This window comes from Aplidium turbinatum, chromosome 17 (genome assembly GCF_918807975.1).
Source record: "Aplidium turbinatum chromosome 17, kaAplTurb1.1, whole genome shotgun sequence".
NCBI classification, from domain to species: Eukaryota; Metazoa; Chordata; class Ascidiacea; order Aplousobranchia; family Polyclinidae; genus Aplidium; species Aplidium turbinatum.
This window is the reverse complement of record NC_137488.1, coordinates 21,176,413-21,204,107: the sequence shown is the minus strand read 5'-3', so window position 1 is coordinate 21,204,107 and position 27,695 is coordinate 21,176,413. Positions and strand designations below refer to the sequence as shown.

At 42.0% G+C, this 27,695-nt stretch overlaps 2 protein-coding genes across 4 annotated transcripts; one reads left to right on the top strand and one right to left on the bottom strand.

Annotated features, from left to right (window-relative positions):
- Positions 1-1,464: 1,464 nt before the first annotated feature.
- On the top strand, positions 1,465-4,328 carry LOC145786343 (cell cycle checkpoint protein RAD1-like). Its single transcript, XM_082597986.1, has 7 exons — positions 1,465-1,667; positions 1,776-1,874; positions 2,208-2,353; positions 2,848-2,959; positions 3,094-3,216; positions 3,520-3,639; positions 3,904-4,328. The coding sequence occupies exons 1-7, from the start codon at positions 1,563-1,565 to the stop codon at positions 4,027-4,029; spliced, it is 831 nt and encodes a 276-aa protein (XP_082454112.1). The 5' UTR covers positions 1,465-1,562; the 3' UTR covers positions 4,030-4,328.
- On the bottom strand, positions 4,209-26,793 carry LOC145786342 (serine/threonine-protein kinase 33-like). 3 transcript variants are annotated; one of them, XM_082597984.1, is made up of 13 exons: positions 26,530-26,793; positions 16,572-16,730; positions 10,647-10,754; positions 10,467-10,569; positions 10,211-10,315; positions 9,501-9,639; positions 8,886-8,974; positions 8,480-8,567; positions 7,956-8,144; positions 7,556-7,731; positions 7,409-7,468; positions 6,683-6,874; positions 4,209-5,360 (listed from the first exon to the last, which is right to left on the bottom strand). In XM_082597984.1, exons 3-13 carry the CDS (start codon positions 10,736-10,738, stop codon positions 4,965-4,967), a joined length of 1,629 nt encoding a protein of 542 aa, XP_082454110.1. In that variant the 5' UTR covers positions 10,739-10,754; positions 16,572-16,730; positions 26,530-26,793; the 3' UTR covers positions 4,209-4,964. The 3 variants fall into 3 exon arrangements, with proteins under 3 accessions (XP_082454110.1, XP_082454109.1, XP_082454111.1); XM_082597983.1 differs by lacking the exons at positions 16,572-16,730; positions 26,530-26,793 and adding an exon at positions 11,210-11,352; XM_082597985.1 differs by lacking the exons at positions 6,683-6,874; positions 16,572-16,730; positions 26,530-26,793 and adding an exon at positions 11,210-11,352.
- Between the last annotated feature and the right edge of the window lie 902 nt (positions 26,794-27,695).

Below are 27,695 nucleotides of genomic sequence, written 5' to 3'. Positions count from 1 at the left end.
ACTCATCCCCTCTAGAATGGCAACCCGAGACGCAACGTATGCGCCGCGGACTTAGTTGAAGAGAGCGTGTTGAATTTAGAACTTTATATCGGCGCTTCACGTCTTTTGCTTTGAAAGAGAAAAAGAAAAAAGTACTTATGTAATGACGTCATGACCGGTCAAATAGTGTTTCAGATTCAAAGACCGGAGCCGGTCAAATAGCCACTGCCAAGATTCAATCAATCAATCAACTGGCAATCTTGATTTGCAATAACCAGAAAAGTTGCCAGATAAAAATTTAGCTTCCCACTGAACAACAATGTTCAAAACACTGTCGGAAAAATGATTTATTGTGCAAATTTTATCTTTGCACTGAGAAAACTATTCAGTGGCTTAAATCTTGACAATTTTTGAGTTGAACCAAAGCTACTTGATTTTGCTTTGTTGATGAAATCATCATAGCTTATATCTGTTTGCGCAGTCTTAATTATTTATTGACATAATTATGTATATTTAGCAGTGATGTACGTGTACGCGCATACAAAAAATATTGACGCCGTCAGCGTAAACACAAACATTCGAAAAACCATATGCCGTATGCGTCAACGCAACATGTAAAAAAAGTTGGCGGCGTCATCGCATACACTAGCGTAAACTCATTTTGTTTGCTAGGTGCCAAACAATCACATGGTATAAACCACTCGAAACAATCAAGTTTTATTATGAATTTCCACAAAGTAACACAAGCATCTGGAAGTGTTTGTCTGACATTTTGCTGCGTTTTGGTTTCAATATGTCTGCCCATGATTGAAAACATTCTTTCAACTTATTCAAAATTTGGAAAGTTTGATAAAAAAATAATCCAAACAACAGCTAAGACATTAAAAAGTATGCGTTGACGCTACGCGCTAAAAAACCGCAAAAAATTTACGACGTGGCCTCAAACAACAACTATCCAAAAAAATGTGGCCGTTAGCGTAAACAAAAAGTCTACGCCGCAAGTATACGGCGTAGAATTTGCGGCGTATACGTACATCTCTGATATTTAGTATGAGTAAAATTTCATGCTATAGTAATTCAAGTAGAGTGGGAGTATGGTGTTCAGAAGGAATTTTTGCTTAACTCAAAAATATTGAAGTATCAGAATTAATCCACTTGATATGAAAACCAGTGATTGTACTTCTGAAATCATATTTTGAGGAAAAAAGAAATTTGATATTTAAGGGGTAGGAAGATTTTCATATGAAGATTTTCTAGGATAGGAAGATTCTCTTTTTCGGGTAGGAAGATTTTCTATTTTATAGGCCTAAGTCTGTATTGTTGTTATGTGTTTTGAAGATACTTTTTATTACACAACGCTATCGTATTTAATATTAAGACAAATATGCCTTGCATGCTTCATACTAAAGAAATTATTTTTAGCTTTAAAATAAGTTATAACACCTAATCAGTTGAATTTTTTTACAACTATGATTTTCTAGTTAACCTTCTTGTAATTTAAGATAAGCTAACATCCTGTTTGCTTGTTCAATTTGGAAACGCTCAGTGTGAAAGCACCACGAGAGTTTCATTGCTGTTTGAATATGGTTCTGTCCACACAATCACAAGGAGATGACTCTATGTTGAATGCACGCATGGACAATGCCAGGAACATTTCTATTATGCTCAAAGCTATTCATTTCAAAGACGTAAGTGTGTTCTTAAGGTCATGCAACTCTAAAATTTGATAAATGTTAATGTACATTACCGTATGTTAAATTCCTGTTTCAACTATTGCAAATACGTTGTTCTTTCAGACTGCCACCGTATGTGCGACAGAGAATGGACTAAAGGTGACAGTTGAAGATTCGAAATGCATTCAAGCTAATGCATTTATTCAAGATCAATCCTTTCAGGTGCTTCACTTTCCAAGTAGGCTAATTTATCATTGTAACATATTTTCAAAGAATACCATAATATAATTAGACCAAACCTAACATGTTTATTTAAAAAAACTAAACTAAGTTATAACATATTTTTAATAAATAATTAGTATTTCTTTTAAAACTACTAAGCTTGAAAAGTGCTATATGACTAGCCGAAAACATTGGCTGCTTCTTGTCTTTTGTATTTATAATGCTAAATGTAGTGTTGTTGCTGGGTTATGTCTGTTTATATTTTCAGAGAATACCATAATAACATGCATATAATTAGACCAAACATCACATTAATTTAAAAATTTTGTATAGGAGTATTCTATCAAAGATGACTCCATGACGTTTCGAATAAACCTCGACATTTTGTTGGAATGCTTGAACATGTTTGGGACAAGTCCACCTTCCATCACTGCTCTCATGATGTCATACAATGGATATGGAACTCCACTTGTGCTCACGTCAGTCTGGCAACACTTGTTTTGAAATCATACATTGAAAATGTCCATGAGTAATTGAGTATTGTTTAGTGGTTTATTATAAATAAAACAAACTGCTCCTAGCTATAGCAACATGCAAATCACAAATGGACTTTTCAGCTCACACAACTCGTATACAACACTAGACTGTTTATGCATTGCATTGTGGGTTTACATTTTACAAATATCATATCATTTTATTTTTTGTCATTGAAATGTCCATATGCTTGGATACGTTATCTTTATTGAGTATGAAGTTGTAGCTCTGTCAAAAATCTGTTTTGATGAGATCTAATCCCAGGTTCCTCAAGTTTGCGACCGCTGAAGAGTTGCAGCTGCCTGACTTGCTGTAGGACTCAAAATGGTGCAATGGGCTGTTGAGACAAAGCACTGACAGTCCGACTGCAGATGTATGCTTTGGATTTTTCGTTTGAGTTAAAACAGTCTCCATTACTAAAGTATGCTGTCAACATTAGGTTGGAGGAAGATGGTGTTGTGGTAGACTGCAGCGTTGCAACACAAGAGCCTGATGAAATCCTTGACTTTGAGTTTTCTGCTGCCAATGTCGTCAATAAAGTTATAATGAAGGTAACAAATATCGTTAGTCATTCTGCTGTTCAAGTGTTCATAAAGGTGGATTACATGGTTCAAATGCCAATAAGTTATTGAGACAAACAACCTTGTCGTTGCTGCTACACCAAATAGTGATATTTTGATTGCAGGCTGAGTGCTTGCGTGATGCGTTCAATGAACTCGATACCACAAGCGAAGTGTTGGAGATCACTATGTCCCCCGATGAACCCTACTTCAGGCTCTCTACTTATGGGACTCTTGGACAAGCTCATGTGAGTTGTAACAAGTCGATTTGTTTTGTGATGGAACAATTGTTGATAAGAATCTCTCTTCAGTACATCATCATTAAGTTCCTTCTACCTTTAGGCTTTAACTCTCAACATCCAAACCACCTACCTAACTAGACGGTACCCGGACCTGCGTCAAGAACCTCCACAAGTATGCGAAACTACCAGGAATAACATATCAAGGCTTTGTCAGTTCGAGGATAAAGATTCAAACCCAAACAACCTAAGAAACAAAATGTTTTCTTCCGACTTGATTTAATTTTTTATGCGAACTTATATTCTCTCAAGCACGATATTCCTGACGACTCCGACATGATGGAATACTTCGAGTGTGGACAGACTGATGTCAACCGATACCGACTCAATCTGCTCAAACCGGCTGTGAAAGCTGTCAGCCTCGCTTGCAAGGTGGGTCATGCTTGTGTTGTTTACAGAAGTTGTTACGTTTATTTTCCAGTAAAATTAATGTTTTTAACCTTAGGTTCTTGGCTGCAAACACTGTGATTTGGTATTTTTATCAATTGTCGGTGTACTCGCTACGTCCATCGGTGTGCAACTGAGCCACCCCTAATATGGTTACTAGCAACCAACTGGCTACAAGTTTCGGAAATTTAGTTTTCGCGTCGTGCGGTTCCGTGGCCGGTACCACTTCTAATGACCTCTCCTGACCAGGTTTGCATCCGTGTGGACCACCGTGGATTCCTCTCCCTTCAGTTCATGATCAAGAATGAGACCGGAACAACTTGCTTCGTGGAGTATTACTGCTGCCCGGACGAGGCCGTCGCAAGCCCCTCTTGACCCCCGTTGCTTATTGAGCGGACCGTCGCTACGGGCAGGTTTGATGACGTCACTGCAGAGAGATTCATAGCTAACTGGAGTCGCGGCAAGTTTTGACAAGATACGTCATGGTGACATCACCCAAGCACAACTGTTGAATGACGTTGATCGTTGGAGGGGATTTCCCTTAAACACAGTCGTCATGGTAATAAACTTTATTGTGAACTTTTCAAACTTACGACAAAAAAACATCGGCCATAATAATTCTGACCGCAAACGACACATATTGTTTGAATTGTGAGAATAAAGTTTGTTTTTGGCGAAAACTGTCGTTGTTAGTAGGGTGTTCCCCACGCGCGATACCAACACGGTGGATATCCCCCCGCGAACACAGCTCATGGGGAGTGGCTAGACACAACAGGCAACTTGACGAGCAATGTGAACAAGTCGTTCATGCACAAGTTACAAGTCAGAAACACTCGGTTGCTTACTTTGACTGGATCATATGATGGTGAACAAACATACCAGAGGATGAAGCCAAGAAAACCGAAAATAAGATGCTTTGACCATATAAGGAGGTGTTCACGCGGAGATAACAAGCGCACTGGCACTTCACATTGAAGACTGTCTCTTGAAACACCTGAAGATATTTTCCAGCCAGACTTGGAATGGACAACTAGAATTATCTAGTTTCTGTTTCCAGCAGTCAATAATTAATCTGATTGGTCTGTCAGAAATGTCATCGCAGCAACTGACCAATCACAGCACGTAGGTAAGATGACGTGTACAGGGGAGGTTTCACAGTGCAAGGGGGCGGGGCTTAAACTATGGAACGAAACCTATTGGCTGAAAGCAACGTAGACGGACAGGTGTGCACCGAGAAGTTGATCGACACGCATTCGCAAAATGTGGCTTAAAACTGCTCAGGCCTTGCACGGCTCGGTGTGAAGATACCGTCACCGCTTCATGGCTGTGCTCGATTTTTTCTTTTTTGTTTTGTTAGCGGATTGAGGCGGCGCCCTTGAACCGTCTTGGGCGTGATGGGGATGTAGCAGCGGGGAGTTCACCACCTTGGGGCTGTTGGTCCCACTTGGGTAGCTATGGAGTGAATTACTGCTTCCCGGAGTGGTGGGTCTAGCCCCTGACATCTGGCGGTCGGGCTTTAATTTTCCATGGTTAGTCGGGTCGCCTTGCAGCGACAACTTGTGTCCGTTTCCACGCGGGTTGGCTGATTGAACGGGGGACCGAGCACCCCGAGACGTGGTTGCTATGGAGATGGGCGACGGCTGACGACCGATCGATTTGTTGTCGTATATCTTCCTCGGTGAGCTCATCGACTTCTTGATGGGATTCTGTCGAAACAAAACCAACATAGAAGTGGACTCCACAGCAAGAGACATTGGACTGTGGTTTAGGGGGTTAGGGCCTGAGGGGGTTAGCTACGCCACATTTCAATTGGAAGAATTCGAAGATCGACTTAGAATTTCTTTCTTCAATTTTATGAGATGGCAAATTGTACAATCTGTTGCCTAGAATTCTCATTCAGTTGTTAGCAATTAAAATATTTTGATACTTCTGTTTAAACAATTTGTAGCCTAATAAACTTAAAGCAATATAACAAGCAATTTGCGGCAAATTGACCGATTGATTCAAAGATAAAAGCATGACAGACAGGCTTCATGTGGCATTACACCAGTAGCGTAGCCAGGAATTTTGAAAGGGGGGGGTTTGACAACCCAGCGGCGGGGGGCCTCCCCCAGAAAATTTTGAAAAATTACTTTGAATTTGGTGCATTCTGAGAGCATTTTCAACAAAAATTTGGGTATGAATATTCCTGTAAAATGGTGCTGTCCGGTGGCATAGCAAAAAGATAAAATCATGTTTTCTTCGGCATTTTTCGGAAATAAAGCTATGTCTCTATGTTTTCTTGTTGCTAATTCTTGGCTGAGATGTTTAAATGTTTGGTATTGGCAAAACTCGCTCTTTTAATGCAGTTTTGTTTAAAGTTAGGCAATATTTTTTTTAGACTGAAAGCATCATTCTCAAGCATAAAGAGACTGAAAGCATCATTCTCAATATCGTGACGTCACACGCGTGCCAAAGGGGGGGTTGTAACCCCCAAACCCCCCCCCCCCCCCTTGGCTACGCCACTGCATTACACAATACACAGCTCTTCCTACCAGCTGGTATTTACAACTAACCTTCCTGTTCAACTTCTCGAAACAATTCAAGTTTTGAAAATCAGCTGAAAGTTCACAAAATAAATCGGAGCCCTTGCATTGATTCGTCAGGTAGTGTAAACAATTGATTTGTCAGGTACGGTAGTGTAAACAATTGATTCGTCAGGTGGTGTAAACAATTTCATTAATTTTTGTTCCAAGTACGGTGAGTTAAATAATACCGGCCAGGTTTGACAACATGTATCAGTTATCGATAAAGCTATCGCCACCGAAAAGACGAACCGTGTTCACATAAAAAACATCGGAAGCACATATGCTGAAGATGAGAAGTGATCAAAATAACTGAAGATAAGAAACCAATTAAAGTGGTAATTTTGTTTTAGTGTTTAAATTGTTGAAATAAGTGATCCTAGACTAAACCTGGGACATCCGGGACACTAGGCCACACTTTAAAACTTGATGGCTGAGTGTCGTGAGAAGGAGATGAGCCTCACCTTGAGGTTGGATGGGAGACTGCCACGTCTCAACTCGGAGCGGGGTTCGTAAATGGGGGTGGCTGTTACCCGGTGCTGAGATGTTGACCCCCCCGGGCATGAGTGAGGAGCTGATTTCGTTTTCGACTTTGATCCGGTCTTTTCTTCTCCGGGGACCATCAGTGACCCGGATGTGTCAGGCCGTCGGGGTTCCTGGAAATATCACGATGATGACGTCACGACCGAAGGCCCCACCTTGAGGTGAGTTTTACTGAATGGCCAATTTATTGGTCGAAAAGAGAACACATGACAAAAGACCTCTGCATTCCAAAGGTACTTCAATACATATTCAAGATCGTAAAATCGTATCCACCCTTGAACCGAACCTACCACCACCAAATCTCCAATCGGAGCAGCACGAATCTAACTAGTGCGTGGCTGCTGACTGGTGGTGTCAAGTTGGCGAACGGTGGAATTAGATTCGACAAAACGTTTTATGCGTAAACTTTGTTGCAAAGTGGCTGATTTTAGCTCAGTTGCCGAGGTTGATAAAGTTTCCTGTTGCAGTTAGTGCCGGTATGAAAGCAGAGTTGTCATTAAAGTGCGTTGCTCAAGTGCATATCCCGAGAGTCGAACCAGCGTGACTAGATTTTGTTCATTCACCTGATTGCTAAGCAGTGGTGATCTTTAGCACCACCAAACGGACAAATAATTATTTGACAACTTTGCGAACGACGTTGAACTTACCTCGTCATCTGCTCCAGGATCGTCGATACCAAACTCGTCCGAGTTGTCTTCTGAATCATTCTGTGATGTCACAATAATGTTAGTGTGATTATGAACGAGTTGAAACTGCAACAGATGAAGAAACTTTAATAAACGAAGAAAAGAAACCTTCTCGCCGTTATTCGCCATTTCCTTAGCGTAATCCTTCATCATATCCAGGACGTTGGGGGGGTTGTGAGCGGCCAGATCGGTGTTGCCTAATGTCCAGGGGTGGGACGAGGCCTCACTGGCGGTGTAGCGACGGGCTGGGTCCGTGGTAAGTAAACTGCATATCAGCGATTTGGCTGAAATGAGAAAGATCATCTCAAAACACGAACGCTGTGACTTGGATACATTCAAGAACATTATGGAGTTGAAAATCCTTAGCAGACGTCTCGCAGCACGTTAGCGCGGATTCGAACCAGTGATGCCTGGTCAACTACCGAAGCTTTGAAGGTTTCCATCGGTTCCTTCCACCAAGTGGTGTTAAATGCAGCAGCTGCTAACATTGAACATTCTGACACTGCACCTGCTTTGGAGACACACTGCCACACTGGGTTCGAGAAGTCCACTTCCCCTCGCTTTATGAGCTCAAACAACTTGTCCTCCTTATCCGCGACGAAGGGGAAGTCCCGCGAGAGCAGAGCAAACAAGATAACACCGATACTCCAAGTGTCGCACTGCTGGGAGTAGTCGTGGTTCTGGATCACTTCGGGGGCTGCAACGTCACAAACATTATAAGATTACATAAAATCGAGTTACGTCTCGACGCTATGACGACACGCGAAAAGATTGTGATGTAATAGGGGGGGAGGGGGGCTATTCACATAAGGAAAGGAAAATATAATTCATTCATTCGTGTTTATTTCTCACCATCAAAGCAAAAAACAATATCACATGATTCCTATGAAGCCAACAAGGACATTGTTCGGGAAGCTGTGTCAGAACATACGAAGCAACCGAGCGTCGGATGCTGTTGGGCATAGCCAGTGCCACCAACTGGACATCACCATGAAATGTTACAAAGGTTCTTGATCAGCCTGATTGACTCACCCATGTAAACGGGGGTTCCACACGACGATTGAAGCATCGAATCACTTCCAACCCCTCCCGTTACAACGGACAGGCCAAAGTCAGTCAACTGGAACGAAGAAACAAAACTTTAGGATAAGTCATCACAAGATGGCGATGATGATAATTGTTGCATCTTCAGTCGTGTTTTGATCCACAAACTAAGACAACAACCAAACATTGTCTTCAGAAGTCTGAAGCTTCATGTTGGCTGTTTTACATCCTTGTTCGGGTTTTGAACCGTTGACGCAGACCCGGTTACCGCAGTTGACAGTTTGATGTTTTCGTGTAAAGTTGAAGTGAGGTCTTCGTGATTCCGATCAGAAAAATGTTGCAGTGAACTTGTTGAGAGAACAAACTGACTGCAGTGACGTCACATCGTGCCTACCTTGATGTCATAGAGGGGTTCGCTATCGTCAGTCTGGTGACATCCAGCGATAAGAATGTTCTCCAGCTTCAAGTCGCGATGAACGATTCCTGCAAACATTTGTATTATCATGCGTCGCTGTGGCAACCAGGGGGTGCCAGGATTGGAAGAGAAAAATGTATGGGGGGGGGGCATTTTATGTTCGTGCTATTGTTTAATGAAACGGTCCAACTTCAAACCAATTTTTTAAATAACGAAAGACGAAGTTGTTGTTGCTATATCCAAACACTTTCTTTCTTTTCCCATGAAAACAACCACCGGTTCAGTTGCCATGTCTTAGTTAACGAGCCGCCTAGATGCAATATGATGAGAGGTATAGGATTGCGCATTACTAGCGATGATAGTGAATAAAAAGTCTTCGGGAAGCTTTATAAGAAACAGCTGTATATAGGTTATGGAACATCACTGAAATCAGTGATGAATAAAAACATTTTTATTTTTATTCTAAACGTTTTATTGTTTGTTCAAATGCATTAGAACAGTGATGTAACAGTTGATGCCCTCGTGGAATCATGCAAAGACTTGCGTGGAATGAAATTTCGAAAAAGCTGCCGCACAGCTTCCCCATCTACCTACCATTCCTGTGCAAGTAGACAATTGCATTGCAGAGGCACTTGATGATGTACCGAGTGGTGACCTCACTGAACGGCCCTTCGCTGAAAAGGAGGGCCCGCAACTCTCCAAGCTCACACAGTTCCATGACCAGGTACATTTTCTGAAAACAGTTAACTTGTTGGTTTAAAAAAAAAACACGTGGAAGACGAGAAGGGGATCCACCTCAGTATGTTACCATGGCAACCATTGTGACGTGTTTGATTGATTGATTTTAATATTTATCCTCGGACTGTGACAGCTTAATCCTGGCAGTTTTGCATACTTGCAGAGGCTTTGAACCACTGACGCAGGCCCGGTCACCATGATTGACAGATTGGAGTTTCCGATTGTTGAAGTGTTGTTGTCGGAGAATAATTCTATTCCCTAGGTACTGCTGAATGGAGAGCAGTCCTGAAATGCGTTGCTCAAGCGCACACCCCGAGGGCCAAATCAGCGCCGCTTGATCTTGAGTCGGACGCGCAACCACTGAGCTAATGTGAGCCTGTTTTTTCTTGCGACTAAAACCACAAAAGTGTCCATACAGCCATGAAGATCATAGAAAGCATTCGATCCTTTATGAAACCAACTTAGCTTTGTACTCCAACGACAACATTTTTGTTCAGTGTTTAATGCCTTGTGGCTATTAAATAGCTAAATAGCGCTGCAAAGCGTAAAAGTAGCAGGAGAGGCACCTTGGGAGTTTCGAAGACCTCCTCCAAGTGGATGATATGGTCGTGCTTCACTCTCTTCAGTATCGTCACTTCCCGCTCTAGGAGGGTGATCGCTGAGCTTCCCGCCTGGTCACGGGGATAAGCGTCGATCAGCAATGCAAGTATGACGTAACAAATAAAATCATTGCCGCTAGACATCCACTGCAAAGTGGCATCAGCATATATTGTTGTAGGTTGATACAACGTTTATTCAACGGTAACTAAATGATGGCGTTACCTTTTCTTTGTTAACTTTTTTGATGGCCCATCTCTCGTGAGTTGAAAGATGTTCCGCTTCAATGACCACGCCAAAGCTACCCTGACCCAACTTGCCCCCGAATCTGAAACCATAGAACACACGTCACAATGACGTCAACCAAGTCACAGCATATTCCCACGTCCCCAGTGACGTGCCTACCTGTATAACTCTTCAATGACGCGTTCATCATCTATCCTCTGGTGACGCACTTTGGGCTCAGCACTTCCTCCTCGCTTTGCAGGAGGAGCCATGGAGGTCAAGCCAAGTCTGCAAGGATGAAGAGATTATGGGATCAGATTCTATTATATATTTCAGTACAACAATGCATAGAAAACGAACTGATTATGATGAGATACGCAGGGTAGTGCTGGTACCAGGATGGCGGCGAAAGACCGCAGAGGCTACAATACAATCGATAACAAGTGAAAACCCGAACAATTCACATCGAACCAGGCAAGTACCGCTCATGGACGACCTAGTTTCCATATCGAACTTGGTACACGACATTCTGGGGGGGCCGACCTGACGAGAAATTATTGACCGCGGTCGACCTGTTTGTCAAATCCAGGCTTACGCCCGGTGATTAAAGATTTAGATTAAGTAGACGGAAGGCAAGGAAGCCAATCTTCATGTCCACCTTCACGTCGACATTAACCGTGACGTCACACGTTGCGGTGCAATAAAGGGAGTTGCAACCCACTAACAAACCAACTTCTACTCACAAGGGGCAGAGACTTGATCTTCGGGCAGCGGCACTTTCTACAATTTTGTTGACAAACCTTGTTCCTGAATGGATGTAACAGTCACAATGAGCCACCGCCACTGCTCCTACCTCATCATTAGACATGATTACCAACCCCTATACTGCGTCTGTAGAAACGGTGGTGTACCATGGTTGAACCGTAAATGGGTGGTTTTGGATGATTAATTAACGACCTTTCAGCTGGGGATCCTAGTCAACAGCTTTTACCTAGCCACTCCACTGCACAATCGCCGGGAATATTTGAACTCAACGCCCCCTTAACCACAACAAAGCAACAAAAACTCAAATAGGAATCACAAAGTGATTACAGAGTTATATTTTACACGATCGTATAAAAACAACTCGAACGTCTAAAACGAACAGTTCAAACAGACGTTTTTTTAATGGCTGCATTTTCTACACTGTTAACCACGCAACCGCTCATTCCGGGAGCTCCACATTGGCAACTTTCGCATCTACAATGCTGTGTGCAAGCGGTTGTAGATGCCACTCACGGATGAGGTACGGGTGACATTCGTCGTTCAACAGAATGTTGAGTATTTATATAAGCTAGGCTGTCTTCTTGCGTATGGGGTGATAGCAGTCACGTTATTTCATCCAGGCACTGCAGCCATTGGACTGTGTTGCTATGAAGCGCTGTAAGATTGGCACCTCTATTTTGAGATCCGTAAATCGGGCAGTGAAGAATGATGCGTTGTGCTGTCAGGGCAGATGATCCACAGTAACAGACTGTAAACGATACTTTCACACAACAAAGGGTATGTAGCCGGGTTAGAGAGATGAGAGTTATTCTGCTGAGCCTTGTGTCAATATCGTTACTCTTGTAACGCATGAACCAATCAGAAGCCGCGTTGTCTATGACGTCATTACGTAGATAGAACTTACAACTTAGAGGTAGAACAAAGAAAAAAACGCAAACAGTTCTGATAGAAAGTAAATGAAGTGAACGTTCTGCCAGCTTGTCTCAGGGGGTTAGGGCTAGGGAATACATTTCGATTACGTGGCCTCGATTCACATCTCTGTCATGACTGTTCCTTCTTCTGTAATTACCAAACAACATTCAAAGCACTGATCAAATCTCTTGCTGAGTGCTAGAAGGATCACAATTGGACGGTAGCCACTTAAACTACGTTCTGATTGGTTCATGCCTTGCAAACTCTTACAAAAGTTGTTATGAGTGGTTACATTGACTTCCAAGCAGGTTTACAGTGTTGCAATCACATTTTCATGAAACATCACAAGACAATGGATGACGTACATCCAAGCGTACTTTGCCGTTTCACAAGATAACTCCATTTACTTCAAAACCAATGTCAAGCCAATGTGAGACCAGCTGATTGGCAGGGAGTAGCTGCCGCCGCCACTCGTCTGTGGTTTTGACGTCACAGAGTAAACGGCGAAAGTGATCCACTCGAGTGGGTCGATGGCGCTTCAGGACAATGGTCGGGAGGCTCATTGCGACGACACTGGGGTAAAGTTCGGCCGCTGCAACACCCACAAGTGACGTCACAAAGAGTGCAGGTTATTGTCCAAGCGCAAATGCTGAGCTGCTGTCAATGGCGATAAATGCTCATTGGGGAAACCCCGATAAGCAAAATCATGCAAATTACATCATTATATGACGTCATCACGATGCAAGCTGATTCGCCGCAATGTCACACCTCGCTATATCACGTGGTGTACAAGCCGTAAATATTCACGACCGCGTATCTGGAAGTCGCCACATCGAACACAACGCGATGACAAGAACAAACTAATGACGTAACAAAACATCGAGTTTGCAAAGATCAAAAACTAAAAATGAAGCAAACAAAACCATGAGCCAGATCAACCTACAATTCTGCGCTGAGGTTTCACAGTTGACCTTTGACCTAGCTCTGCAAACGAAGAAGCGACAACCCAGGTGACAATGCAACTGCTGGGTGCGCATTTAGACATCAACGCACAACTCTCTATCATTGTCACGTAATAGATAGAGTGGTTTAGTGGGAGCATTGAAGTATTAGAAGGAAGTTTGCCTTGCCAACCACGATAACCGTTTATGCGCGACCGATTACAAAATTAGGATTGTTAGAAACAAGGATATTTTCATTTTTTGTCAGGTCCTCGAAACGTACAAGAAACATAGAAAGTGCGTGAAGTTCAGCAGATAGCCTTGCGTGATAATTCTCTAAAGTTTTCTAAGTACGAGATCTGGAGACTCGATTCAAACATCGTACTCAACAAACACGAAACCCACGAGCGTGATGCTCAGTGATAATTTCAAATGATGAGATCAACTCGACTGTTTTCAACTCAATTGGTTTCACATGTTTTTTTTTAACGGATATCTTCAAGTTATACTGGATTACATTTTACATGTATAAGAAATATCTTATTCAATCTAATCAGCAAAAAACAAATTACTCATGAAGCCGCGCATGAGTGGTGAAAGCTCTAAATTCTAAAATATAACAGAATTAACAAGTTTGCTTTCTGGCAAATGCTGTCTCTCATTCACTAAAAAACTGTATATACATGTGCTAAATAAATGTCTGCTTAGTCACAAAAGTATCTGCCCTGCCAGGTATGTCGTTTGTTGCGACAAATCGTTGCCAATGCAGTGGACCAGTGTGGCATTAGACGCCTCCGTCGGTCCCAATAGTGAACTTAAAAATGAATCGAAACCGCAAATAAGGCTGAGGCTGCGAGTAAACGTCCAACATTCAAACGCGAAGGAAAAAACATGACACAGTTTTTGATTCTGTCGAAGAGCTGGCACGTATTGGAATGAAGACGCTCTCTGCAGAGTGAGCTACATATGAAACAACAATAGAATAATTAGCCCTTTGTTCACAAGCACTGTTTTCTTTGTTTCGTGTCGCTGTGTAAAAGTGCGTCGATATGATTAAGCCACTCAGAGGTGTTCACAGCAAAGAAAAAACTTTTCAAATATCAAAGAATTGTACAACAACGATGCTACGGTCTTTTACTACAATGCGAGACACTTTTGTGACGTCATGATAGAACTTTTTGTTAAATTTTGACTAAAATGTTAACTTGTGGACATGTCTGCATTTTGGCCTACAAAAGCAACAAGCCAAGGAACAGATGCTTGAATTTGAAACAATAACAGTTTCATATTCAAAGGGAACTCCTTATTGTAACCCAAGGCTAAATAAACAAGGGACACAAAGGGACTGGAGCCGGTTACAGAGTTACCGCTTGACGAGCCTAAGAACACATTCGTTACTTGAAGAAGCCATCGTCAATGCCGACGGCGCGTGATCAAATGAGAAGCGGCCGTGGCCTTTCTAAGAAACCTCCATTCGCGCATATCGGTACAACATTCATTCGGTTATGACGTCACAACGAACAATCGAACTTCCGCTTTAAACTTTAACGTTTCGTAATGCATCGTCAGTGGCGCTTCTGACACGTGACGTCACAATAAAGCTTGAAATGAAACAAGCGATCAAGACAACGACAAGACGGGTGGTCGCCTTCCAAGCAAACGAAAACAATGGATCGGTCTATGGCCATGCAGCGGCTCACCAAGCGTCGCTCGAAAGGATCCAGCTGAAAGAGTATCAACAAAGAAGCCCTTGTCAAGCAGCTATTGGAAACATGAAGGCAACTCTTCAATACAAACATCCAAGTTGAGACCTGAACAGTACCAAGAAACATGCTCCATCCCTTCACGTCGATCCAACGTACAACAACGTCAACACGGGCTACCAACAGCAGAGGACGTGGAGGAATGTAACAATTTCGCCTCGCACGAACCAACGCCGGGAAATTCGTGAACAAGTCGCAGCTCACTATTACGTCATCTTCTATCGTTTATTGCATCAGTCTAACGTAGTTAGTGGAGTTCGTTGATCAACAGAGAGAAATGAAGCTTAATGGAATATTCCAGAAAAAGTTATGATTCCACTTTTATGAAGTCACCAAATCATCAAGTAAAAATAGTTTCCTAAGACTGGACTTGCAGCCATTGTACGCGTCATATAAGTAAAATTAGGAAAACAAATTTGTCGGATTTTGTCACAAAACTTCCAACTCATTATTTGCTTTAAAGTTAAAATCCTTGCTTTGTTTCCCTTCATGGCACCTCATACGTCACTTCCGTACAAACTAAATTTGTGTTTAATGATAACGAAGGTTATCCTCTGCAAAGCAACATGTCGTCATACTACACTTCGATCACGTCATTAAAACCGTTTTAATATCTCAGTGACGTTATTTTCAGACCGGAAGGGCCGTTATCCTAGCTAAACTATTTCACAACGTCCATCTCTCGTGAGAAACTGATCAATGCAATTGCAGCAAATCTTCGAGTAAATTATCAAGAAACTTTTTGCAATCCACGGCCAGCTGCGACCGACTGATACGAGACTATAACAACATAACGAGATTCAGGATTCTTCCGATTAAAGTTGACCGCGCGTCGTCACAAAGTGGTCGTGATGACATCACACCGCGTCATAGCGAGCTGATAGACATCTCGGCTCATAGACGTAAGCATCGATGGCGGAAGATTGCTGCAGCTTGGAAACGCCGCTCAATGACATCTAGCGGCAGTAGCTTGAAGAAAATGAAAATTGCAATCTTACATTATTGCCTACCACCAACGCCTGGCAGCCCTGGAAAAATATAGTCAAGGAATGGAATTGGTTTCTTACGGATTCCTCCATAAATCGTTCCAAAATCATTTATGGTCCGTGATAAAATCCCTTAACAAGTTTAGGACTTTTTTGGGACAACATTAAAATGTGGCATTGCTAACAATTTTCGTGTTCAACCTTTCTGTCGGCAATAAAACTGCTCGCAAATGAGATGAGTTGGGAAACCAAACCACTTTTACTCCTGGACAGCAACGTGGAAAGGCATGGCAACCATATGGTGCCGTAGTCGACAGAGGTGGAAACCACACAATGATTCATTATGATCATTTGAAACAATGCAAGAATGAGGCAACCACACGGTGATGGTGGTTTCATGATCAGATATCAGGTCAATTTTGATCTGAATATCCGGAAAAAGTATGAATCCAGAATTTACGACAATCACAGAATACGTGATCAATCGTACATCTTCTTGAGTCACTCTCTCTCTGATGTCTTCAAGTGTTGGGCCACCAACCAACCATCCAATAACGTCAGTCTAAGCTTGTTAAAGGGCTTTTTTGTGACAGCAAAATACTCAAAAATGGAACATTGAATTAAATATCATGTATCTAGGAGCGGCTTAGCGTAAAAACAACGCAACCTGAGGCAATATCGCAGCAGATTCAAAAATATTTTTGTATATAAACAAGAAAATAATATTATTAAACTCACCGACCAGAGACAGACAGCAGAATACCAAACCGAAGCCTTCAAACGGGTTGCTTCTAGCTTTCAATACCATTAACACGCCCCAGAGACATCTAGCAACACTTCCAAACTTTAAGTCAAATGTAAATAGAATTACTTTAGGTCCGCTACATAGAATAAAACCTGAAAAATAAGCCTTAATTATAGACAGAAAGTAAGCCAAATATTAAAGAAAGTCACCTCTCTACCAAAATTATAAGCCTTGATTAACACTTTAGAAATTTATACTTTTCAAGTAAATCTTTTCCTCCTGTTTTGAACTTTACTTTTTACTTCGAACATAACACGCCAACACTACAAGCAACCAGTCTAAGTGGTGCATGTTGATAGCTGATCCATTCCTCCGCACTTTCCATCATCTTGTTGAGGAAATAACAGAAAGGTTCGCACAGCACCAGCTGTACCTTCCAAAGTGCGGCACATGACTACCCGTCTAGGTCGAGGAGCACAAAATCGCAATCGGTTCAAATATCTCCAAGTTACTGTTGAGACAATCGCCGTTCTGCTGCGTCTCGATCACCGCCGGTGCAGCAGCGGGGGTTCAGTGTTCGTTTGTTAACGCGTCGCTCCGTCTGGTCAATTAATCGCGCAGTTCAAGCGCACTCAGCTAATCCCAACACACAGAAGGATGACGTCAGATGAGCATCTTCTATGACGACGGTTGGAGCCTTGGTGATACTCTAACCAAGCTTGGAGCCAAGTTTTTCTATTGGTTGTTAAATTTAATGCTCACTCATAGCTGGTGCACACAACTATATCCGACCACAAGCCAAACTTTGGTCTCCTCTCATGTGACACACGCTAACCACAAACAATTTGCTTTGAAGTAGGCCTCACGATATCACGAGCTTAACAAAATTGGGAAAAACCTTTTGAATACAGAAGGCTGGATTTAATTATATCAACAAATTACTGTCGGCTGCATAGCCGAGTGCTGAGAGCCCTGACTTGGTATTCGAAAGGCCGCTGGTTCGACACCGCTTAAGAGCATGCGGCGATTGCGGCGTGTCTTTGGCAGGACACTTAAAAGACATGCTTGAAGGTGAACACGAAGATTGGCTTCCATCCCTTCCATGCGTTTACTTAATCTAAATCTTCAACTACTAGACGATACGGATACGCCTGGGATACGACACAATCCTGGATACGACAAAAAACAAAAACGAATTATTAGTTGAATGGCCAGTATGGTAGGCTAGGTTACAATGACATAGCGCTGTTTGTAGCTAGGTAGCCTGTATGGCATACAGCCTACAGACCGGGAGTAAGCCTACATTCCCGCAACGCAAAGCTTTTCATAACTTACAGTACGGATAAAACAAACAAATGTTTAAAAATGCCATCATTAAGTTTGTCATTGATGCGTTCCTGTGAAATTTCAAGATGAAGTTAAATTGAAACAAAATTATAATTAGAATGAGACATGTCGAATTGACATGTGCTACAAAACAGTTTTCATTGAAAGGACGTTATTTTGCATCACTTTGGTATCAGGCAACAACGAATTCAGGTCGATAGTGTAAATAAAACTAAAGGCAAGTGCTTGGTGAAAGCAATTGAATAGGAAGGTGGCGATTGACAACAGAAGGTGGTTGTGTCTGAGTGGAAATAACAAGAGATTTGCCTGATGCCCAATTGAGTCGTGCTTTGTAACCACAGCTCTCCACTTCATCGTTTCGGTAACTTGAGAACAATTGATTCTTGTTCAAATTTTCGACTTATTGTTCCCGTGTTGTTGTTGCGAAAGTCACCCATTGATCGGCGAGTGTGCGGCAGTGCGAGTGAACATTAGTTGCATCATCGTGCCACAGGCTCTTCCAACCAAACCGTACTTTGCACAATGCAGCAAACTTTGTCACAAACCAGTATTTTTTATCTTATCAAACGTGGTGCCATCATTATCAAACAGGACATACATTCATAAAATTCTACGATGAAGCAGTTTCTTTCTAAGCGGCTCGTAATGAAGCCTGAAAACGTCTAAGTTGTGGGTAGGCACTTTAACATATTCTTCGGAGCCAAAGCAGTAACGTACCGTAATCGTGTGTGACATATGTGACATCACAGAATCACGTGACCTTTAGCGTCAGATTGTGATTATGCTTAAGAAAGGTAGGACAATTTGCTTTATGAACTCAACTGAATGCAGTCATTGAACCTTCTTGCACTCAGTTCAGTTACAGAAGAAAAAAGAATAATGACAGGGGGGTGGGAATCGAACCCATACCATCGAAATGACTATTCCCTTGCCCTTACCCGTTGGCCACGCTGTTGGTGGTGATACATTTAGTTTGTATTAAAATTCTCTTGAGAGGAATGCTGGGAATATCACATGCTGAGTCAGATGACTGTAATGTCATATGTCACGCATGATAGCGTTACTGCTTTGGCACAGAAGAATACGTTAAAGTGCCTAAAGTTGTGTCTTCCACTTAATAGAAAAAGACAAATAATCTTACAACAGGGACTTTCAAGATGTTGACGTCTAGGTGGATCTCGTTTTTTCACATTCTTCCTTCACTAATCCAAACAGGGTCAATTTGTCAACAAAAATCACAAAAAGACAATTGCACCAAGAGTGCTTTAAAAATTTATCTCAAAAATGAAAACATTGCAAAAGTAAAATGAAATAACAATTTTAGCAGCAAATTTTTAGTTATTTTTTCTAACAGTAGTCGCAACATTCACCTGATGAATGCAAAAGAAAAGAAAAAAACAGAAACATGTGAATTGTCTCATTGCTTTACTAACGTTTTGCGCACCATGGCAATGCACATCCTGAGAGTAAATAACACAAAAAAAAAACTTCGAACTTATATACCGCAGTGCGGTTGAGGGGAAGAGAAAAAAGTGAAACACATATTATTTCAAATAGTGACCAAGAGATTTGCAAGTGACTGCTTCATACATTGAATAATACTTTCGAACAATTTATTACGGTGCAGGCCGAAGCAGTTGAGACAAACAAGATGAGACAAAATTTAATTACGAGGACCTTTCAAACTGTGCCAAAATAGGCAAGCAGCCTGGCCATCAAAAAACAAAGGTTTACACGATTTTGTGAGCAGACTTCCTATGCTACAGTTGAGCTGCATTGCCTTGTTTTGACATAATTATTTGCTATAAACTTTACAAAACCCTAAACTTTCACTTCCAAGAACTTATTTACAGTCTGTTTTACATGTGGACGTGGTCGAGTATCATGTGTTTCCATTGGTTGCCACAGTTTGTAGTCGCAACTGGGGCTGTGAAGTCGGAAGGATTTCGGAGTGTCCGAAGTCGGAGTCGGCCAGTTATAAACCGAGGAGTCGGAGCCGTATATTTTTCGGTTGCACCAAAAACCTCTCTGATTCGATCATGGTTGATGCCCATTTTGCAAAAAGAGGGTAGTTAAAGAAATGCGGGAATATGTTGCAAAAGGATCATACAAACTGGGCCAAGACCGTGATGCGTTTTGAAGTAAATGGCAAGAGTAAAAAACTGAGTTTAAACTGAAGACATGTGGAGACTGGTGAGAGCCATGTGTATCATTGGGTTGAGGAGAGGAGATACGCAACCAATAGACGTTTGAACAAACTGACAAAAAGAAACTGTTTGATGCGTACTTTACATCCTGTGTATCACAGTATCAATACTCAATAGTGTATCAATGTATCACAGCTTTCTTCACTAAGTTCAGTCACTGAGTTATAGATCGTCGTCGTGTGAGCCTCTGGGGCCGAGGGTCTATCCTTTTACCACCCCAGATTCACGATGTTCCCGGACTACACTGGAAGGCTACTAGAGAGCAGCCAGTCTTTGGTTTCATTATCCATGACACACAGACCTTCCGCTCCATTAGGTGGCTTGAAGATGGAGCAGTCTTTGATGATGTGGTCTGCGGTCTGTTCCTCGGCACCACATTCACAGAAGAAGGAAGAGGCCATTTCCCATTGGTGCATGGTTGAGCGGAAAAGCCCGACGCCCGTACGGAGACGGTTGAGGCGCACCTATGCCTGTCTTGGTAGTGTTAGACTGATGGGGCGTGTGTCGGCGTCGGGGATGGACGAATAGAGTCTGGTGGCGATTGACTTCCATTCAGAACTTCATTTATGGTCCGTCCAAGCAGCCGCAGAGATGTCCTGTACATCAGCTTTTTAATAAGAAGTTGAGCGGCTGGCACGAATGGGTGTATTGATTTCAGTCGACGAGGGTGCTTGTTTGGGAGAGCAGAGATCTTGTGGTGGAGAAGGTGATTAGGCTCCAGTGCCCGTCGACCGAGGGACAGAGTAGCTTCTTCACGACGAAGCTCAGCGGGTTGGATGCCAGCGAGAATGGGGAGATTGTCCAATGGTGTGGGACGCAGGCATCCGGTCACTGTGCGCAGGACGCTGTTTATGGCAGTGTCGATGTTATGGCAGAGAGCACTGCGGCACCAAACAGGTGCACAGTACTCTGCTGAAGAGTAGACAAAGGCTAAGGCTGCTATACGCAAAGTGTCAGCCCTCGCCCCCCAGCTAGAGCCTGCCAGGCGCTTGAGTAGAGTGGCACGAGATGTGAGTTTCTTGCGCAGTGACACCAAATGGTAGCGGTATGTGAGCGATCTGTCCAGTGTTACCCCAAGATATCTTGGTTCGGGGCAGAAGGACAGATATTTTCCGTTGCTCTGGACGTGTAGCTTACGATCAGCTTCCCGATTATGGAGGTGGAAAGCTGCTGCCACAGTTTTTGGTTTCGCTGAGTTTCAGTCGCCAGTTCTGGAGATAGACTGAGAGAGTTTTCATGTCCTGGCTCAAGATGTCTTCTAGATTTTCCCACGACTTTGTGGAGTGGAGAATTGCCAGGTCGTCCGCATAAGCGTATTTTGCGGAGATCGTAGTTGGCAGGTTGTGGGTGGAGATGTTGAAAAGAAGTGGAGCCAGGACCGATCCCTGTGGGACGCCGTTTTTCAGGCGTCTCAGTCTGCTTCGCCGTGAGCTACCGGTGGTGAGGGTGAAGCTTCAATTCCTGACAAATTCCATAATCATATGAACCATATGTCGGTCAGGAAGCAGGCGAAGCAGCTTGCAAGTAAGTCCGCGATGCCATGCGGTGTCATAGGCAGCTGTAAGATCTAGATTCTAGAAAGACAGCGCCGGCCTTCTTTTTTGCCTCAAAGCAATTTTCGATTTCTTGGGTTAAGAGTGTGACCTGATCAATGGTAGATTTTCCGCGCCGAAACCCAGCTTGCTCTTTTGGAAGGAGCGGATCGATGACTGGGTTGACGCAGCCATAGATCAGTCTTTCGAGGATCTTGAAAGGAACACAGAGGAGGGATATCGGACGATAACTCCTTGGGTCCTCTGGTGGCTTGTGAGGCTTAGGGATCGCAACTACTAAAGCTCTTCTCCAGATTTTTGGGATTGTGAGGTGGTGCAGGCAGGAAGAGAGGAATCTACGTAACCAGGACTTTAGGGCATGGCCAACATGGAGCACAAGCTCAGGGCAGATCTTATCCGGCCCTGGGGACTTGTGTGGTTTCACTAGGCGGAGGGCGGTGGCGAATTCCTCTGGAGTGAAGTCTCCAGAGATTGTTTCCTCTTGTGGTGTTACCACTCGCCACAGGGCAGATACTTCCTTGGCAACAAGACGGGATGCCTTGCGGTCCTTTGTCTTGTTGACCCCGTTCTGCACTAGCTGGGAAGCGATGGCATTAGCAGAAACGGGGCACTGACGAGGGGAGTTTGCTGAGCGCCCGGTGAAGTTGTTGATGATGCTCCATGCTTTGCGGCTTGAGTGTGAGAAGTCGATGGTTTGGACAGCTTCGTTCCGTCGCTCAAGCTTCTTTGTGTCCAGCCGCTCAACTAGTCTGGTGGCGGCGGTGTTAGAAGCAGCACCACTTGTGGCGGCTAGGTATGAGCGATAGAGAGCTTCACACTCAGAGTCCCAGCATGGTGTATAGCTGGTTCGATGGCCACATGGTATTGTGGCCTTTGCCGCAGTTATTATGGCATTGCAGAAGTCCTGGTATGCCTCGTCTGAGTTGCATGTTTCAGGTGATGGTAACTTTGCAGCAGACTCATTGGTCAGGAGGCTGTATTGATTCCAATCGGCTTTTTTGAAGTTCCATCGCTTCACCGGTGAACTCGGGACAGGAGCCACAAGTTTTGGGGCGATGATGAGGGACGGCCGGTGTTGGGACCGTGGGAACTTCTCAAGCACACGTCTGTCTGGAAGAGAGCTGTCGACACTCGCGAAGGCCAAGTCAGGGTTTGTCCCTGTTCTCCAGCGACCGGAGTGGAAGCTGGCTGGTTTCTTTGGATTGAATAGGAGGGCAGTATGGTTTGTAGAGGCCCAGTTAGCCAGCAATTCTCCGTTATAGCAATTCTCAGTTATAGATGCTTCAAACATACAGGAAGAAACTCCAGTAATCTTTCAGTAGCTATAGAGTACATCATCATCCATGCATACAAACTTACCTGCTTGACATAATTGTCCTTAGAAATGCTTTTTTAGCCATTCATAACTATTTTTTGCATTTTGAGCCTTTAGTGTCATCTTGGTTAGAAAGCAAGTGAAGATGCAGTTTGTGAATTACTTAAAAACTGTCATTTTGTGACTTACCCTCAAGAATGATATAAAAAGTGGGTTAGACACATCTGTGTTGTTTTGATTAGACTGAGTAAAATCTTGGAAGTGCCGGTTGGATTTGCACATGCTTAGGAACGTGTCTTATTGACGAAACGTTGTGAATTGATGATACATGTCCACTTTTTACCAATCCTTCCTTATTTAAACCAAACCCGCTGAGCTTTGTCAAAAGAAAGCCATTGTAGATATGGCTTGTTAAGCAAACCAGCATGGCCCCTCTACCAAATTCTATATGTTACTTCAAAAGTCTTTGAGGCAACTAAAGTCAAGACATCTCTGTCTGTCAGCTGCACTTGAACAGATTGATTGATCTAGTATTCTAGTATAGAGCTGGGCGATATTGGTAAAATAATTTCGATACGATATTACCAAAAATAAAACGATATTATCTAAGTTTCGATATTTTACGGCGAATCACAAAGCACGGTTTTCTATAGCTGTATGAAAAACATACTGAGCACTGGTACTGAAATGAACAACATTTATTGCAAACAATGCTGCGATTTAACCGTCGCAAACTAAAGATTTTTGGACAAAAATGTCAGCATGTTGACATTGCAGGGTTTTAGGCACGATCTCGTCTTGGAAACAATTGAGCCACTAAGTGAAAACACTCTTTCACTACTAACTAACACTGATGGCTTGAATGCACAGAAGTTTTCTTGCAACTTTTGCAAGTGTAGGAAAAGTCAGTGTATTAGCTCGCCACCATGTACAGATGCAGCTAACCTTGTTGATAGTTTTTGATGCAAAATAGAGATGCAGCTGTGAGTAGCAAAACAAAATAAAGTATCTACCTAGCTGTAGCTACCGTAGGCTACGGCCGCTACGCTATGATACGTAAATTCAGTCAGCTTGCAAGTTTCCTATCGTATTTACCGGACTTCATCCTTCGCAACAACCCAACACGTGGGAATCAATAAGCAGGATTGCGTAATCACAAAGACTGCTTGTAATGCGTAAACAATGCACACACGCTTGAGGATTGTCTGCGCATGCGATGTCAGACTGCTCGCAATGCGTAAACAATGCACACACACTGGGTTGTCTACGCATGCGATGTCTGTGTCACTGCGCATGCGAAAATGTTGCTATAATTTCAGTACATTTATAAACGATAAAATCGGAGCTTTGTGAATAAATATCGCTGCCGAAAAAATATCGTATCGTATTGAAATATCGTAATATCGCCCAGCTCTATTCTAGTAGTTATGATGCTCACAACACACTGGATGAAACCTCAAACACAGAATGACCAGTGTATTATCAAGGCTAGACAATATAGTTTAATGTAATACTAGGCAAAAAAAAACACAAGACTGCACCTATCTTGACTCATTTGAGTTCATCATCTTTAACACAAGTTGGCCATTTCCACACCAGTATCAACAAATGAGATTTGTCTTGTTGTTGTTGCAGCTGACGCAGCAAGAAGTTGTTGCAGCTGACATCAATGATGAAATACAACAAGCTAGGTAGATAGGTGGTTTATGGTAGGTGGTTTATTTTTTATAGTTATTATTACACACGAAGTAAAAATGAAAAAGTGCGTAGTGTTGCAGTGTGTACACTACATAGGCTATACAAATTATATATTTTGACCATATTCCTGTTTCTGGCAAATAAACCATTGATTGGATATATGAATTTTAAAATCTCAAGTCTTCATATAATGTAAAAATACATATCTTTTAACTTTGGTCTTTATGTTCGAATATCTGGAACCAAAGTTTTCAAATATTTGTCCTAAACAGCAAACAATACCTGCACATCACCATTTGTATCAACTATGTATCAGATGTGATGAAAATTACTGATACGTTTTTTGTTGAATTTCAAAGAATAGTTTAATAAGGACAAAGTCACATATTGATCAACTGGAGTTGGTGGTGAGAAGACTTTAACAACACCTTCAACATAATATCGCATTATATCGAAAAATATGCAAAGTTTCCAAGTCTCTTGGAAAGGTTCTGGGTCCTAAAATCATCCGGGCCAAAAGTAACCCCTGGACCACCCTGTCAACACTATTGCCTGTGTCAGTGGTTTAAGGATGGGAGACTGCCAAGACTAAGCTCTTAAAAAAGATTTCCCAGTCCGAGGATAAAAAAGAATCATTTAATCAGCAGCAGTGGCCGAGTGGTTAGCGCGTTGGGCTCGCAGTCGAGAGCCTGCATGTTCGACTCCAGCCACCCGCACTTGCTGTTGTTTCTCTGGGCAAGAAACTTTACGATAATTGGCTCTACCCAGTGATCGATTTCGAGTAATGGGTAGTACCAAATTTAAGTCATAAGTAGAGTAGACAACCGGAAACAGACATTGCCATCGGCTGCAGCGTGGGTCAGGTGTACGTCGGAAGGCGTATACCGATGCATAGCGCTCAAGTCCGCTTTTCCGCAATGCAGGATAAAGATATGAAAAAATCAAACAAACAAACAATCAATCATATGATTAGTTATTAAAGATAAATAACTTTCGATACAGATACTTTCAATATCGTGGTGATTGCGATTGTGTAAGTTTCATCTTTTACGCTAACTGTGTGACTTGTTTTGGTTTTCGAATTTCGCTTTTAAAAAAACTTTTGCTTTTATAAAAAAAAATTAAAAATGGCATCTTGACTTTTAAGCTATATAAAAATAAACATATCAACGAGAAGTGCTTTTATAAGGGTCCGTGTGTTGCTGCTGTCATCAAATTATTTACTGCATGTTTCTTACGAATCGTTTTATTAGGCGGATTGCACAGAATTATTCCGGCAAAATTACAGTGGCGTTTGGACACATTTTGAAATTAAAACAGCTATCACAAAATGAGGTATTGTACTTTTAACACACAACAATCCCACCAAATTATTACATGCTTTAGAGTATGAAATTATCTTTCTAATAAAAGAAAGAGTAACTGTTTAAGTTAACAAATACGATTTTCAATAGTCTTTGAAAAAATGGCCGCAATTATGTACATAGACTATATTTCATGATAGGGCGTAATACAAAAACACGCAAAAGAGTTAAGGTGATTAACGCATACAAATAAGTCAAATCTCGTAGATAAGTGTTTTTGACACTCAAGGAAACTTGAATCTGTTAGCGACTGTTGTGGTGCATGTGGTGCAAACCTATGCTTACGGATTTTAAAAAGAAAGCAAGACCAGTAGTAAGTAGGTAGGCCTACATCTATGGCTTACACTTTTATAATGAAGTCTTGATTTTTTTGTATTTAACACTTTGTTATATTAACTACAATAGTACCCTCCAAAATCTAAAAATAACTTTTTAAACATTCCATTAAAAGATGTGCAAGTGCTTACCCAATTTCTAAGAAGTGACAAGAAAGACATGCCAGTGATTTCCAGTGCAACTTTTATGCCATACGTCTACAGTACGGTTAGCCAATGATAGAACTTCCTTTACCCTTCTCAAACAAGACTAGTGGGTACTGCAGAAACTTTAAGTCTGACTAAATATGTATTTCATTTTAAACTTTCGAAGCAGAGAAGTTACAAAAATCTCAAGGAAAACATTATTTTGAGGTGAATGATTTATCCAGCACTGATATTAAACTGCAGCACAAATAAACTAGGAAGCAAGCCTAGACCATTCAAAAGCAGGTCACTAACTGAGTCAATACATATATCACTGAAATTTACGTACAATAAACCTCCCAAGCCACTCTTTCAATCACTGGGACTAGAATTGAACATAAAAATACAGTCTATATCAAAAACGTTCAAACATTTGATTTCTATTAGCCTTGCACTCAGCAATATTCTTTGCTGGACCACCAATAAACAGCTTGAAATACTACAAACGCTTCAAATATTCTATGTTGCTATGAAACAACAAGTTATCTTTTTGCGGGTTTTAAGCAATAACCTTGTATGTACGGTAATCAAATGATTTATTTTTGCATTTGACCAACTTTCCGACTTCATTCCAGATTAAAAAATCATTTTCTTGACCAGAGGATCTTCTGGAATCCAGACTTGTAGGATGCAAGAGCTGATCCAGCAAGTAGTCTGAGGGGCGTCGATTTCAACAAAATGCAATGATGTTTGTATATTAAGTCTATGAAGATTTAATTCACTTGTTCAGTTCAGTTTGTTTTAATTTCTGACCGTCACAACGAAAAAAACAATATATGGCAAACATAGAAGAGGTCTAGAAAAAGGTAGAAGCGACAAAACGGGGACATTATAACGTGCATGATACCAAAGCAGGACAATCAGTTTAAAATATGGCACGGTCGCAACACCTCAATAAAATTTTTAAAAATTTAGAAAAAAGAGAAAAAAAATAGGCTAGTGAATTTTTTTTAATAATTTACATGAGTAAAAAAAACAAGACAAAAAGACAGTTGCTATGTTGATCGATATTGGTGGGTTATCAAAAATGTTGATGGTCTTGAGGGGAACACTCTTGATGCGTTAGCTCATCACGTAAAGCAAGGTAGGCAAAGAAAACCTCTGAAAGAAAT